Source organism: Achroia grisella, unplaced genomic scaffold (genome assembly GCF_030625045.1).
Source record: "Achroia grisella isolate CSIRO2021 unplaced genomic scaffold, CSIRO_AGI_Agris_v1 utg2156, whole genome shotgun sequence".
Taxonomy (NCBI): Eukaryota; Metazoa; Arthropoda; class Insecta; order Lepidoptera; family Pyralidae; genus Achroia; species Achroia grisella.
Genome location: NW_026712714.1, coordinates 721555 through 737833, shown reverse-complemented (window position 1 = coordinate 737833; position 16279 = coordinate 721555). Strand labels below are relative to the sequence as shown.

The 16279-nt window shown below is 33.5% G+C and overlaps 1 protein-coding gene across 1 annotated transcript; it reads right to left on the bottom strand.

Annotated features, from left to right (window-relative positions):
* Positions 1-4970: 4970 nt before the first annotated feature.
* On the bottom strand, positions 4971-15110 carry LOC131842326 (glia maturation factor beta). The gene is made up of 4 exons (XM_059190865.1): positions 14931-15110; positions 11385-11494; positions 10000-10087; positions 4971-5351 (listed from the first exon to the last, which is right to left on the bottom strand). The coding sequence occupies exons 1-4, from the start codon at positions 15036-15038 to the stop codon at positions 5232-5234; spliced, it is 426 nt and encodes a 141-aa protein (XP_059046848.1). The 5' UTR covers positions 15039-15110; the 3' UTR covers positions 4971-5231.
* Between the last annotated feature and the right edge of the window lie 1169 nt (positions 15111-16279).

Below are 16279 nucleotides of genomic sequence, written 5' to 3'. Positions count from 1 at the left end.
TTCACCTATAAAATATTCTCACGTCATCCGTCACTCGCTACATACAACTATAATTGTAATAATATTTTCTAATATCGATTTATATAATTTTCCTTAATATACATTTATCATTTTTTTTTTTTTTATTGGGTTGTTTGGGCTATTGTCAGATGTGTAGCACCTGTAGCACTGCGACCTACATAGATCTATTGTGCTCGCCCTTTTCAGAGTTCGCTACCTAGACCCGTCAGGGACAAGAATTGAAGGATATTCTTGGGAGCGATGGTTTTTATCTCCTCGGGAAAGAGTGTAAACTTTCCAAAGGAGATATTTCGTTTATGCATGAGTGGGCTACAACCACATAGGATGTGAAGCGGCGTTTCCTCTTCAGTTTGGCAGAATCTGCAGATTGCGTGCATAGGTTATACATTTATCATTTGCTGAGGGTCTATTTTATTTACATTATAATTACTACCGACACACAAGGACTGAAATGATCAGTCTGTTACTAAACTTCACTCAAGACGCGATTTCCTTATTAAAATACAAATAATTGTTTTTTTTTAAAAACTATCCCTAAATAGATTTTAAAAAAACATTTATAGACCCACTTCGTAACAGGTCACCAGTGGAGAACGAAAAGATGAGTTTATCACGATGGTTTCCAGGAGGAACCGCGTGGATGTTAACCTGTCATGGTGACGTGAAGGGGATTGTTAGTAATGTGGATTGATAACCCCATTGCTAGCAATGTACCATGTCAGGTCGACCTCCACGCGGTTCCCCCTGTTAAACCATCGTGTTAAATTCCTGGTGAATTTGCACTACGGGCTAACTGACCTGACCTCATGCTCATCTTATCATCCTCCACTGGTGCCCCGCCAGCGTAAACCGTTAGCTCAGGCGGTTGCACCATTCCATTAACATCCATAAAAAAACCTGTCATGGTACATTGCTAGCAATTAGGTTATTAATTCACATTACTATCGATACCCCTCCCCGCAGCTGATGAACTTTACAGCTTCACCGGAGGATAGGGGGCGAGTGCAGATGGCACTCCAAACCTTCGAAAGGACTTATAGAGTGGCTGAAGGCCAACTCGCGTCTGACGGATACGACTTTAGTCTCAGGCCGTTGTAATTCCCCAGTTGTAATGTAATTGTAAGTAAATTGTAGTTTGAATTAGGTGATCGAAGAAAGAGGATATAAATTTCATGATTTTGCAGTTATAACAAGTTTGGCCTAAGTTTCACTACTTACTTACTTCAGTCGCCAAGTATCTGTTCCGTAGAATAGTAAGATAAGGTAGCAAAATTACTGGATAAGTTATTGCACCTTATTTCTTCGAATAGCAACGGATGAGTTGTATCATAAGTATCACGTGATAACTTTGATGTTCATATATAAGGACCAGGACATTATCGACTACATACGGACGAGGAGCAACCTAAGGTCTGCAAATTCAGTACTGTGTGAAGAAAATGAAACACAAATTAGTTTTGATATAGTTATTTATTAATATATCTTTATATAATACTATAATATTATAAATGCTGTGAAAATCACTATAAAACGCATATATCTTATCAGAAATATGAATTTTAAACATTCGTGTATACTATACTATAGGTAAGTAAAGTTTTATACAATTTTAAGGAATTAAGTAATATTTTGCAGAATCCATTTTGTTAGTTAATGAATGTATTAATTTGTTTATTTTCGCTATAATTCATATACATGGGAATACAAATGATTCAAAAGAACACACAAGTTTTTCGCTCATTCTTCTTGTGAGGAATCTGTCTTCCCAATGAGTGGTAGAATCAAAAATATGACTATTCAAAAGTGCTTGTATTGAGTTTATATGAATAAAGATTATTTCTATTTAATGAGGATAGTCGGAATATTTGGTCCATAATGCAATATTGGTGTAGATTTATAACCTAAAATTAATACAAGAGACAGCAGTACGTTCGCCACTTACTACTTTTGGGTTCAAAATATACCTAGCGAAATGTGGCCGTTTTTTTTGCTATGATAGTGGTAATCCAGCATACGGCACACATGATGGTAAATGGTAGCCATAACCAGCCGTAACAGTGGCCTATAGACGCAAGAAAGATCAGGGACGTCACGTGCGCGTGGCTGACCCTTGATATATCATACTTCTTAAAAAACCCCATGCTGTAGTCTCTCGAGAGAACCTCAGCAGGTAATTTCTATGTTAAGTGTTGTCACATACATCGACAGTTGACAATGTATCTGATCACCTCATCATTACGTAGTATAAAATAAAGTCGCTGTCGCTGTCTGTCCGTCCCTATGTGTGTGCGTTGTGTTGCGTTTTGTTGCTGCTTGTACGCGACAACTAAATAAGTTTTTCCCTTTTAAATACTGCATAATTGGCAATCTGCTGTCATATACAATAGTCCATTCTGTTGGCTCTTTTTTTTTAAATGTATTTTCTTTTTAAATTAATGATGCTGCCTCAATGAGTCAGTGTTCAGGCGCTGTGAATCTTTCCGATATTATAATTATAAAAAAAATGTAATTTGTTTGTAATGGATAAACTGCAAAACATATTACAAGGGTTATAAAAATTCTTTCATGTATACAAAACCTTACTTTCATAATAAAACACTAAACTAGACTTAAACTAGATTTGTAACCGGTGTTTGTTCACACACCAGGTTAAATATTGAGCGGAGCGCATTTATTAAAAACTCGACCTCGATCAATCGGAATTTCTGGAATGTTGAGTGGCAAACGATGGCGGCCCGAAGTTTGATGTTACCTATGAAAATTTGGTCCCGATCGGTCGAGCCGTTTCGGAGGAGTATCGTTACAAACAGTGCAAACCTGATCGCTCCGCATCTCGCGCTCCTTTCAATCATCTATATTATTATAGTCAAATAATACTTGTCATGTTGTAATACATGTCAATATTACATAACAATTTTAGTAAATAAATAAATTGTTATTAAATGGGCTAACTGACCTGACCTCATGCCCATCTTATCATTCTCCACTGGTGCCCCGCCAGCGTAAACCGTTAGCACAGGCGGATGCACTATTCCATTATCATCCCTTAAAAAAATGCTTAAGGTATATTTTTATATAAAAGTAACTTTTTGCGAGGGTGCTAATTAACTCACCCTCGGAGCTGACGTGCACTAGGCTTCATAATAAATATATTAAGCATTTTGTAAGTTATCAACCGGAGGAAATTCATTCACTGATCCGTTTAATTGAAATTTTAAATTTTAAAAATCTGATGACGCAATATCATTATTAATTCCTATAATGTAAGTCAAAGGGGCCGCTCAAATATTATGTAAGCAGATTTATTACAATTATTTACCCCCCCCCCCCCTTCCCCCTTATCATCAAAAGTAAGCAAAGCTTACCCCCTCCCCCCATGATTACGTAAACATTTTTCAATTAATGTATTTTTTTTAGCAAAGACAATGTGAGGGTTGCCATTCGAGTAAAAAAGTAAATGATGACCGATGACGTAATAATCATCTAGACTCCCGTACCCCCCATGTCATCCAAAATAAAAAAAATATAGACCCCCCAGCCCCCATAGTGTTACATAATACTAGAACGGCAAAGTTACAAATGTAAAGTCCATACACATGTAATCCATGAAGCAAGTTACAGAACCTCGTCTTATGCTTGCATACGCAATTTTGAATGCTTGAGGTGTTTTTTTCTTAGTCAAATTAAAATGTTACTAACCAACATAATCATACAATAATAATAATTTTATACAATCAAGAATATACACATTTTCCTCTAGATTATAGTAAACTTTGGTTTAGTCAATATTAATATTTAGATATTACAAAGAAACTCTTACAATATTATAATTATTATAAAAATACTTGCGTTATATTAAGTTTGTGCTTCAAGAAAAAATAATTAAGTTTTATACAAACAAACTATAATACGTAATATTATACATATAGATATTGTATGTTTCAAATTATACCAAATTTGAATTTAAATGAATCTGTATTATTGTAAACATGTACAACATTTATTTGAAAAGAATACGAGCTGAGTTTCTAGTCAGTACTCATCTCGAAATCATTCCGAACTGACGGTAGATTTGACATATCATAAGAGTCTGTAATAGACCTACATGCATAAAGATATTTTGAATTTTAATTAATAATAGAAGTTTTACTTAAATCAAATTAAAACATTAAAACTGAAATATATAAACAAAGTATATGTTATATTTAATAATATGCGGTGGTGCACCAGCGGTGGCTTCAGGGTCTTTTATATCAAACATAAACATATACAATTTACAATTCTATAAATATATAATTTCCACTTTACTTGAAATCAATAGTCCGGCTGCTCAGAGTTTGCGTTTCGGACAGGTCGGGATCGAATGGCCGATGTAACTTTGAACTGACGTACAATGTAAGGCATAAATTTAAATATCTTTTACTTACCTTATTAACGAGTGATAACATTAAAAATTTAATTATTATTCCAATTTACTATAAATGTTTTAATTTGGGCTAATAAAAATTCTAAAAACGATAGTTAAAAGTCATACCACATTAAACAGCGCTGTTTCAAGGTTATGTCAACTGATTTTGTAGTAATGACCAAATAATCCCGCCCTGCGTAAACGCAAACTGAGCGGCCGAATCTTAACTGGCACTTTTTGGGCGACTCTACAATAGAAAGCTACATTTCGAAACTGTCGAGACAAAATCGATTTCATTCGAGAAAAAAATACTTTTTTTTAAATAAACTAATATTTGAATTTAAATTTAGAATTGGCTCTGTTATTGTCATAGACAACGTTCGAAAAGTCATTCGAATTCGAGACAAAACAATGGAATTTAAATTAAGAATTTTTCATTGTAACGCGCCTAACATAGACACTGGCCAGTTACAACTTTTAATAATATAGTTTTGTTTTTAATTTTATACAATATTGATAACATTTCATTGTTGAGGGTGTCTTATTTTTCTTACTCTATTTAAATTTAGAATTGGTCCTGTTATTGACATAGACAACTGCCATTTTTAAATAAAAAATGGAAGAGTAAAAGTCGTTCGAATTCGAAAGAAAGATCTGGAATTTAAATTAAGAATTTTCCTTGTAACGCGCCTAACATAGACACTGGCCAGTTAGAACTTTTAATCATAGTAATATAGTTTTTTTTTTAATTTTTACAATATAGATACCACTTCATTGTTGGCTGTATATATTTATTCTTATTCTATCTATTTAGTTTCTCGTTCAACCAATCTGCGGTCAATTCGTCTATCTCTCTCACTTCTAGTAGGCGGGGAGCTCCTACCGCCGCCGCTAGCGCCCTCTGTGTTCCCGCGTACATAACCTGAAGCGTAAATATGTGATATTTTTAATGAAATTTGAGATTTTACTTCATTCTTATTGAATGAATTTCCTGATTTTTCTTAATTGGTAGAATACAAGTAGAATTGTAATTTTTAAACTTTCGTGTTTAATAGGCCTATTACAAAATGATGCCGCTCACTTTAGGTTTAATCGCATGGATTTACGCACACATACAGTAATACACGCACACAGACGCAAATAACCGTGTAGCTCAATCGGTGTGGATTTAGTATGAACCATTTTGATCCTTGTAATATTTTAATTAATAATGTGATATGTTTCTACTTAACTGAGACTACTTATTGGATTTTTTTAAATAACGTGATTTATCTTAATTATCAAAGTGCTAATAATGACCATATTTTTTTATTATATTATTCCTAGAGGGTTGATGTCAGGATGCTGGCCGATTGTACAACTAAAAGCCAAAACCTTAAGTAATATGAGTAACAAATAATTGGGATAAGGACAGGAAGATGAAATTACTATAACATAAATTTACTAATTAATTCTTCTTACATATTAATTCAGTTTATTTATTAATAGATACAATATAATTTATTATAAGAGTCAACATTATTGCCATATTCACTTGTTCTAAATATTATACTTAGCAAATAATTATTTTATTTATATATAATAGTTGTGTTTTCAAGGCTTTGTTTTGATTTAAAGGTCCCATCCTTATATGTATATTAGGTGTGTCCGCGACTTCGTCAGCGTGGTATAATGAAATTGACCAAATAAAGGAAATATATTTAGATTATAACCTAAAAAAGTTTCTTTGTTTCAATTAAAAAATGACGATACTTTTATACAACCTTTCATCTCCGCTTTTATATATTTAGAATACTTTTTCGCACTATAAAGTAGTCTATGACCTTTCTCAAACTATACTATCTGTGTATATGTATATCTATCTATATAGATTGTGTATATATATGGTAGTGAATTTACAAGGTACAGGGGAATAACACCCGAGTTTTCAGGAATGGCAACGCATGAGGGAAACAATGTGCTGATATGAACATGGCAGGTACGCTCATGTATATAGGCGACGGTTACCCCTTTCCATCAGGAGAGCCGTCAGCTTGTTTGCCATTCTAAGTTGTAAAAAAAAAGCTTCAACTGCTATCATTGCTGTTCCTGCATCATTGACGTCGCCGCATGATATTGGCTGATATTGCAGCTTCTCGTTCTTGGTTGGCCGATTCTTGATTCTTGATAAATAATTAATTGTTAATGTCAAACCTTTTTATAAATTATTATAAGACGCCTCATTGATTATATGTAATGAAATCACCATGAGCTATAGAGATTTTGGACAGAACCTTAAAAGACCTTAGAAACACCTCTGCTCTCATTGGCGGGATTACTTTTATACTTTTGCTGGAGATTTCTGAAAGACTCTCTGTGTCATTAACATCGTCTTGGTGGCTTATGGACTTTAATTGAAAGTTTAAAACTACTGACAAATTTGAGAGCTCATTTTTATGGAAGCACAGATAGTGATTTCCCACACTAAATGCTCAAACTTGAGGAAGGAATTTCTCAAAAGCATGATCCAGTCATGAAATTTAAGCCCGCCGAACATGTGCAATGGCGTCCCATTAGTTATATTGCTTACTAAAGAATTGAAAGACAATTTAATTGTAGACCATTATAACCGGTACGTTAGCTGGGCAAACAGCTTATATACCAAGAATACTGATGATTCCAACTGATCTGCCAATACCATTTTAACGGCTTCAATTTCCGTTTAAAATATCATCTACACATGTAATAGATCTATGTATGTTTTGATCTTAAAAAACTACGCAGATTTTGATTCGTTGTTATTTAATAGTCAGAATAGATAGACTCAAGAGGAAGGTTTATATATAACGTCCCAATACTGTACACGGATCTTTAAACGCGCGATAACCTATATATCCCATATTCACGCGGGCGAAGCCGCGAGCTAAAATCTAGTCTCTAAATAAAAACATTTATAATGTTGTTGACTTTTCACCCAAACACGCATAATTATTTGCGCGCCTGTACAGTAATGAAAATCCAACGAGTATAATAACAGAATAGCTGCAATTTAGAAATATCTGTATTGTGTAAAATAAAATAAAATTGGATAAAATATCTCTAAACATTAAGGAATATAATTTATATATAATTTGGTAATTTATTTACAATCCACATTGCATACTAGATGATATACACTATATAACACAAGACAAATGTACGTAAAAATAATAATGGTATTTTTATAAACAATAACCCTATTTTAATTTAGAAAAAAACTACAAAATAAACATACGAGTAAATTTGGTTTACATTTTTCTCTCAGATAAGCGTTATTTTTAAAAATACTAAAATGTTTTCTTTTTTAATTTTAACAATTAATTGCCATTAGTGTGACGAAATACCATGCTCTTGTGCTTTTCATAGTCCAGCAGGGTAGGTAGGTTTTATTTGTAGCATACCTGTACTTTTGTCTTGGCATGCTAAAATAAATATTATATATATATTTAACAACGACTTTAAATTAATATTCGTAGAAATAAGTATATATTAGCAAAATTAATTAAATATTACTTAAATTATCAAAATGGTTTAATCGCTCTATACTAATGTTCACTGACGAATGTCTTATCTTAGCGGTGTTGTAAAAAATGGCATAGGTCCTACCTCGACGAGCGCTAGCGCAGCACGAGAATTTACTTTTGGCGCAACGGAATTTATACAACTTTCAATTATTATTATTGTTTATTTTTTTCTTAGAAACTTATATTTTCTTTTCATATTTCTAATTTACAAGTATATTAACTTTATTATTATGTTTTTTTTATGCAAAAATTTCGTTGTATTTATGAGAAAATTAGAAATGATTATGGCAAAGTTTTGTTGAAATTTCGGGTTTAATTGTGATCAATTTTTTAGATATTTAAGTTGAAAATGAAAAAAAGGACGATGCTGTCTCAATGTATAAAGTAATTATCAAGTTTTAGTAAAGATATCATATCAATTTATGTTTGTTTATTAATGAACGACGACCCCAAACTTCTGTCATTTAGCGTTTTTGAATAAACTATTTTAGAAATTAGGAAGACTAACAAAGAGAAAATTAACATTTCAAAGATGTTGTTTTTAAGATTAGATATCTATCTATATAATTCAGGCGTGGGACCAGGACCGGGCCCGTATTCTTGAAATACCCGGTACCAACACAGGGGAGGCGGCGGACGCGTCAAAATGTATATCCGACTCTTAATGTCTTAGAACCAGAACCCCAAAGACACTGCTTTTAGGCCAAAAAATGTGAGACCTGGATAATATACATTATTTATATTATTAACCGGGTCTCAACACACTGACTTCGTCTTGACGTCAGCCCGTGACCACGGCTAGTGCAACCAAGTCGAACCATCGAGAGTGGTAAATACCTTTATTTGCCATAAATTAGTTCGTGTTAAGACCCGGTTAATAATATAAATAATGTACAAGTAGAATTATTCAAAAGATTCAGAAGATTGTAAGTACATTTGTATTTGAAATCTTTCTATAATAATAATAATAATAATAATTCAGGACAATTCACACAGCGCCATCTAGTCCCAAGTTAAGCTAGCTAAAGCTTGTGTAATGGGTACTAGATAACTGATACAGATACATAGATAATTTTTTTTTTTCGTAAATACATACATATTACACATAGAAAACACCCAGACCGATACAAACAATTATACTCATGAATACAAATGTTTGTGCCGTGCGAGGAATCGAACCCGCGACCATCGGACGTATAGCGGTGTGCTAGACCGCTAGACCACCGAGGTCGTCATTACATCGTCATATATTATATTCTGTTAATTCAACGGCGTCTGTAGTCTAGTTGTTTAGAGCAACGCCCTCCGATGGTCGCAGGTTTAAATTCTCCTACAGTACAAATATTAATGAGTATAGTACAAATATTTGTGTTCATAAATATGAATGTTTGTATTAGTGTGGGTATTTATATATTTCACAAAAAAAACTGTATTTCTACTAGTTCTCTAGTACCTATAACACAAACTCTACTTAACTTGGGCCTAGATGGCGCTGTAATGTGATAATTTATTATCAATTGTTTTTATTATTATTAATGAATATAATTAGATTAATCAAAAAAGGTCGCGTTTTGTTAATTACAGTTTTTATTTTACACTTTTTAGTATGCAATATTATTACTCCAATAGACTATTGCTATTGAGTAAAAACAACATATCCATGATGACTAGGGCCCTCACAAGACACTGCAAATTGGAGAAACCTAGGAAACCTAGGCCTGTGCACAACAAAAATCTGCAGATTTTGCCAAACTGAAGAGGAAACGCCACTACACATCCTATGTGGTTGTAGCCCACTCATGCATAAACGAAATATTTCTTTTGGAAAGTATACACTCTATCCTGAGGAGATAAACACCATCGATCCTAAGAATATTCTTAATATTCAATTCTGTTTCCTGACGAGTCTAGGTAGCGAACTTTGAAAAAGGGCGAGCACAATAGATCTATGTAGGTCGCAGTGCTACAGGCGCAGGTAACTGACAACAGCCCAAACAACCGAATAAAAAAATCCAATATGGAATTCACCTGCAGTTCCATATGTGCGTCTCTGGGCGTGTAGAATATAAAACACATTGGGAAGGATGTCCTGCCATCGTTGTGCTCCATCTTATAACTGGAAACAAACAGTAAAGTGTTTGTTAGGTAAGTATACTACAAGGTGTGATGCCTTTAACAACCCGGGGAGGGTTCTTAACACGTTGAAGACATCATTGAAAAATCTTATTTCTCACGTAGGGACCAGATTTTTTTATTGTTAACTAGCTATTCCAGCAACTTCGTCCGCGTGGAATTTAACTTTATTTTGCTACAATAAAAATAGCCTAAGTTACTCCTTATTACATCAGCTACCTATTAAAAAAGTCCCGTCAAAATCGGTCCAGCCATTTTAGAGATTAGACGGAACAAGCGGACTGACAGACAGACAAAAATTGTAAAAAATGTTATTTCGGTGTATGTATCGTAATTATATTCATATGCATGTAGTAAAAAAACGGTTATTTCAATATTACAAACAGACACTCCAATTTTATTCATATGTATAGATTTGAATCACCCGACTAATATCTTCTTAATTAATATTACTAACTTATATTCCTTCATGAGTTCTATTGTTAATTTCAAACTGAGTAAGATATATAATTACAACATACATACACACAAATATCTCCCCTCCAATCGATCCTCCGCCCAAATCAAACAGGCAAATCGATATTACGACGGCCTGAGCCGAGGTTCGAACCTCCTAGTGGTGCCCTCAGACTAAAGTCGTATCCGTCAGACGGGAGTTGTCCTTCAGCCGCTCCATAAGTCCTTCCTTGGTTTGGAGTGCCATCTGCACTCGCCCCCTATCGTCCGGCGAAGCTGTTAAGGTCAGCTGCGGACAACAGCATTAGAATAGTCCGAAAAAAAAAAACAAATACAAGTACAGTGTACCCGCGGTAATCCGGCCCCTGTCTAATCCGGCCCCCCTTGTAATCCGATATTGTCTATTATTTGTTATTGAATATTACTTTGACAATATACTTCAGAGTGCATATACATACATATATAACATAGAATCTTATCACTGGATCTTTAATTTGTCGGATTACAAGATACTCTTTTGTAAAAATTCCGGACTATAAGCAGAGGACCCTTAAGCAGCACTCTATAATCCGACAAATACGATGGTCCGACACTGCCCTGCAAAATGATTGTCGGACTACCGGGGGTCCACTGTATACATATATTATAACATAGAATCTTAACACAGGATCTTTAATTTGTCGCATTACAAGGTACTCTTTTGTAAAAAAAAATCGGACTATAAGGGGTCTTAGGCAGTACTCTATAATCCGACAAATTCGATAGTCCGACACTGCCCTGCAAAATGATTGTCAGACTACCGTGGGTCCACTGTAATTAGTTACCTATATACAATAAATCGGGGCTGGTGCGAAGGTAGTATATCTTGCAGTTCTTCTAACTCAACATTCTCCAATTCTTCATCCACTTCCAGCGCCTGCTTCTCTCTGTTCACCTGAAAAACAGAAACCTTTGTTAGGCTTCACAAGAGGATGAATTCTCGTCGGGTCATCTCTTTTTTTTTTATAACACAGGGACAAACATGCGGCTCACCTGATGGTAAGTGATTACCGCCGCCCATGAGCACCCGCAACACCAGGGGCATTGCAAGTACGTTGTCGGCCTTTTAAAATGGAATAAGCCTTTTCTTGAAGGTTTCGATATCGTATCGGTTCGGAAATACCATTGCTGGAAGATCTCTGTTCCAGCATGTACCATTTGTGCAGATGGTAGCCACATTTACCATCATTCGTTGGTAGAAAAGGGATTGTTAGTAATTACTGCATTGCTAATAATGTCAGTCAGGTTGACCTCCACATGATTTCCCCCGGAAAGCACCGTGATAAATACCTGTAGAACTTGTCACGATGAGCCAATTGACCTGACTTCATGTTCATCTTATCATCCTCACTGGTGCGGCGAGGCACAATCTATTTTATATTTAAAAAACAGCCTAAATAGAATAGAATGGAAAATCATTTATTCAAATAAACTTAATTTAAGCACTTTTGAATAGTCAACATTTTTTTAAATCTACCGCTTATTCGGAAAGCTGTCTCATCACAAGAAGAATAAGCAAGAAACTTGTGTGTTGCTCTTTTAAACAATCCTTGTAAGTTCACATTTTACAAGTCGAAACGTGTGAATACAAACTACCAACCAGCACTAATTTATTTAGGCTCAAATATAAAAACACAATAATATTAAATCAGTCGTAGTGATAAGAGCAGACCAGTTCCTACAAGTAGTAATAATAATATTCAAGCTTTTAAAATTATGATACTTCCATATAATCTTTCATCTAACCTCAACCTTTTTTTGCATTAAAAATCAATTCTTTCTCAGTTCCTACAAGTAGTAATAATAATATCGGTTCAGTCGTTTTAGCGTGAAAGTGCGACAGACAAACAGACATAGTTACTTTCGTATTTTCAGTATTAGTAAGCATTATCAAATTCAAATTAAAATATAAGATCCTAGATGAATCACTTGTTTAACCGGTTAGGAACGTAAATTTTTTTATATTATAATATTTTCCTACTATCCAATTCAGTATACTGAGACTACTTCAATTGAGAAGAACTGGCAAGAAACTAAATTGAATATCTATTTTTTTAATAAGCCAATTTATTTATAACTAGCTGTACCCGCGACTTCGTCCGCGTGGTGTTATAAGTACTTTATTTGTCTAAAATAAAATAATATTTCTAAAATAAAAGTAGCCTAAGTTACTCCTTATTACATCAGCTACCTTCCAATAAAAGTCACGTCAAAATCGGTCCACTCATTTCAGAGATTAACCGGAACAAACAGACAGACAGATAAAAATTGTAAAAAATGTTACTTTGGTGTATATACCGTATTTAGATTCATATGCATGTAGTAAAAAACGGTGATTTCCATATTACAAACAGTGTCTGTTTGTAATATGGAAATCACCGTTTTTTCCAATTTTATTTATATGTATAGATTTATATAGGAGTCTATGTCTAACTATGATTATCACGTGTATGAACAACTATTGCCATGCCCGCTCGTAATTCAAGTAATCGTTTAGTGAATAATAGGCTTCGCTCAGTAAATATTTATTTACGGCTAAATGATAAAGGGACACATATCTTCTGTGGTTGTGGTTCACATACTTATAATAACTAAGTACAAATAAATATATAATTTTAGAGTAAGAGCCGAGTTTCCTGTCAGCTCTTCATACAAACTAAACTACATACTAAACTACATTCCAAACCAGCAGATGTTTTTATTCATCACAAGCTGTACTCACAACTTTGTCCGCGTTGAAATTAATCTAATTATTCTAAAATTAGAGAACCATTCTAAAATAAAAGTAGCCAAATTACTCCTTATGATATCAGCTACCTGCCAAAAAAGTCCCGTAAAAATCGGTCCAGCCATTTCAGAGATTAGCCGGAACAAACGCAAAGACAAGACAAAATGGTAAAAAATGTTATTTTGGTGTATGTACCATATGCATGTAGTAAAAAACGGTTGTATCAATATTACAAACAGACACTCTAATTTTATTTATATGTATAGATGTATTATTCAAAAGTGCTTAAATTAAGTTTATTTGAATAAATGATTTTGTATTGTATTCTATTGCTATTAGGTACCAAGTTATTACCTATTATGATGATTATATTACTCAATAGCAAGTCTTATACCAATAACAAATAAATGATTCAGATATGATTGTTTCGCACATTTTCCTTGTATTGCATGGAGTTACTTATCTATGAGTGAGTCAGACATTCTGCAATGCTAATAATTGCTATCAACAATAAATTTGTTTACATTTTTATGTAAAATCAATATAATTTCTTTATTTATTTCGTTCTTTGTTCTTTTATAAGGGCGAAAGTTTGTGAGTATGGATGTTTGTTACTCTTTTACGCAAAAGCTACTGGCGGACTTTGATGAAACTTTACAGTGATGTAGCTTATATATCAGAATAAGATATAGAATATAATTAAAAAATATATAAAGTGAAATGGGAAAAATATAATGATAAATGTCAGGTTAGTGTGATGCAGATGAAGATATTCTAGCTCACCCTTGCAGCTAGAATAGAATAGAAAATCATTTATTGTAATAAACTTACATTGAAGCACTTTTGAATAGTAGTAACATTTTATTAATCTACCACTCATTCGGAAAGCTGTCTCATCACAAGAAGAACGAGCAAGAAACTTGTGTGTTGCTCTTTTAAATAATTTTATTATTACTTTACATTTTTAAGTGTCTGAATACAAACCACCAATTAGCACTAATTCAATTAAATACTCAAATAGAAAAAATATTGAATATACAACCAACTGGTTAAACAATTAATAAGAGGAAATTAGTCATAGTGATTAGAGCAGACCAGTCCCTACAAGCAGCACTCGTTCACGAGTATGACGGATGAGCCAGCCATCACTGCGCTTGACCATATTTTAGGGAGCCCAATGACCCGGCCCACCACGCCGCCACAAGTCTGGACATTTTAGTGAGCATGACTACTCAAAACACTAGACCACGTCAAAGCTACTCACAATTGAAGATATAGATTATTATTATTCCTATATAGATAGAAATATTGATAATTTTTCTTTGCTTCAAAATTTACAGTGTTATAAATATTCGGCTCATATTCAGGAGGCATGCAAATTACTAATTAATATTTTATTACTATTTAATATATATCAAATAAAAAATTAATAATATTTAAACATATATGTATGTAATGCATTTTATTTTTATAGAACTAATATACAGGCGGGCTTTAAAGTTACAAACTTGAACAGTTACTTTACTCAAGCGTAAACTTAGCTACAGTAAAGCGAAAGCAAATGACTGCGTAATGCCAATAACAATCGAATGAATCAATTCACCTTTAATATTAGTGCCGAATTGTTGCTGTGCTTTTGAAAACGGAATTTCTTCAATACTTCCTTAACATCGTCACCTATATCACACACGTTTACGTTTTGTGCAGACATTATTATGTATTCAAATAAATAAATTAAAGTTTGTAATTAAAACAATAATGACGAGAGTCGTCCGCCAACAAACAAAACACAATAAATCTAATTTGACAAGACTAAAGACGTTGACAACCTGAGGATTGACAAAACAGACATGGCTGTATAAGAAGAGATCCCTTTGCCTTTACTTTTGTGGCAAATTTACTATCATTGTGCGGCAACACCGCTGCACATTAAAGTTTCATTCACCGACTATTATAGCTCACTTAAAAATGCTCTAAAATTATTATGGAATAACTATTACATAAATATTGCTAACGATAAGGGAAAATGGTATGCCAAGATCCAAGGAACCCTGCCCGCTAAACCTTGGTACCACAACAATAAAGACGTCGACAGCAGACAATTTATCACGACTATTAATCGTATGAGATTTGGTCATAATCAAACTCGCACTCACCTATACAGAATGAAAATGGTTCACAACCCAAAATGTCCTCACTGCAATGAAGATGAAGATTTGAATCATATTATATTCAAATGTAGAAAATACGGACTCGACAGATTATTACTCATTCACGAGATTCAAGAGCATATTAATGAAGTACCGAAGTCTCTAGAAGAGATCTTATCAAGGCCTGCACTATTCAAGATTTTATATAAATTTATTTCTAACACTGGGAAGAAATTATAATTTTTTTTTAGGTTTTGTATCTTATGTTGGGCTAAAAAGGACTTGTATCCAGAGCCGTAAAATATTAAATAAAAAAAAATCATAGTAAATTTGCCGAACCCGTCATTTGAGACGAATCCACTTGTAAATATTCTTATGTACATTTATAATTTGTAAATACTTCTACAATATAAATATGTAAATAATCACGACTGGTTTCTTTTCATCTCCTGGCGCTAGTGCTACAAGGAACACAACACAATAAACATATATGATAGCTGACACAACATAAATGATCCAACATAGCAGTTAAACATTAAAAAAAATTACTACTTTTTGAAAAAAAGCATGGCTCATCAAACAGTAAATGGTTACTGTAAGAAAGCTTATTGACGACTCAATCACCGATTTAACGAGTTATTTTTCTTATAAACATGAGAATTTAAAGAAGAGTATTGTAAACAATACTAAAAATTAGTTTCAAACTATTATATCAATGTCGTGCTTAGTTTATTTTAGATTTTTAATTGTTTCCAATTCATGTTTTTAGTACACCATAAATGCGAACAGGAATGAATGGAAG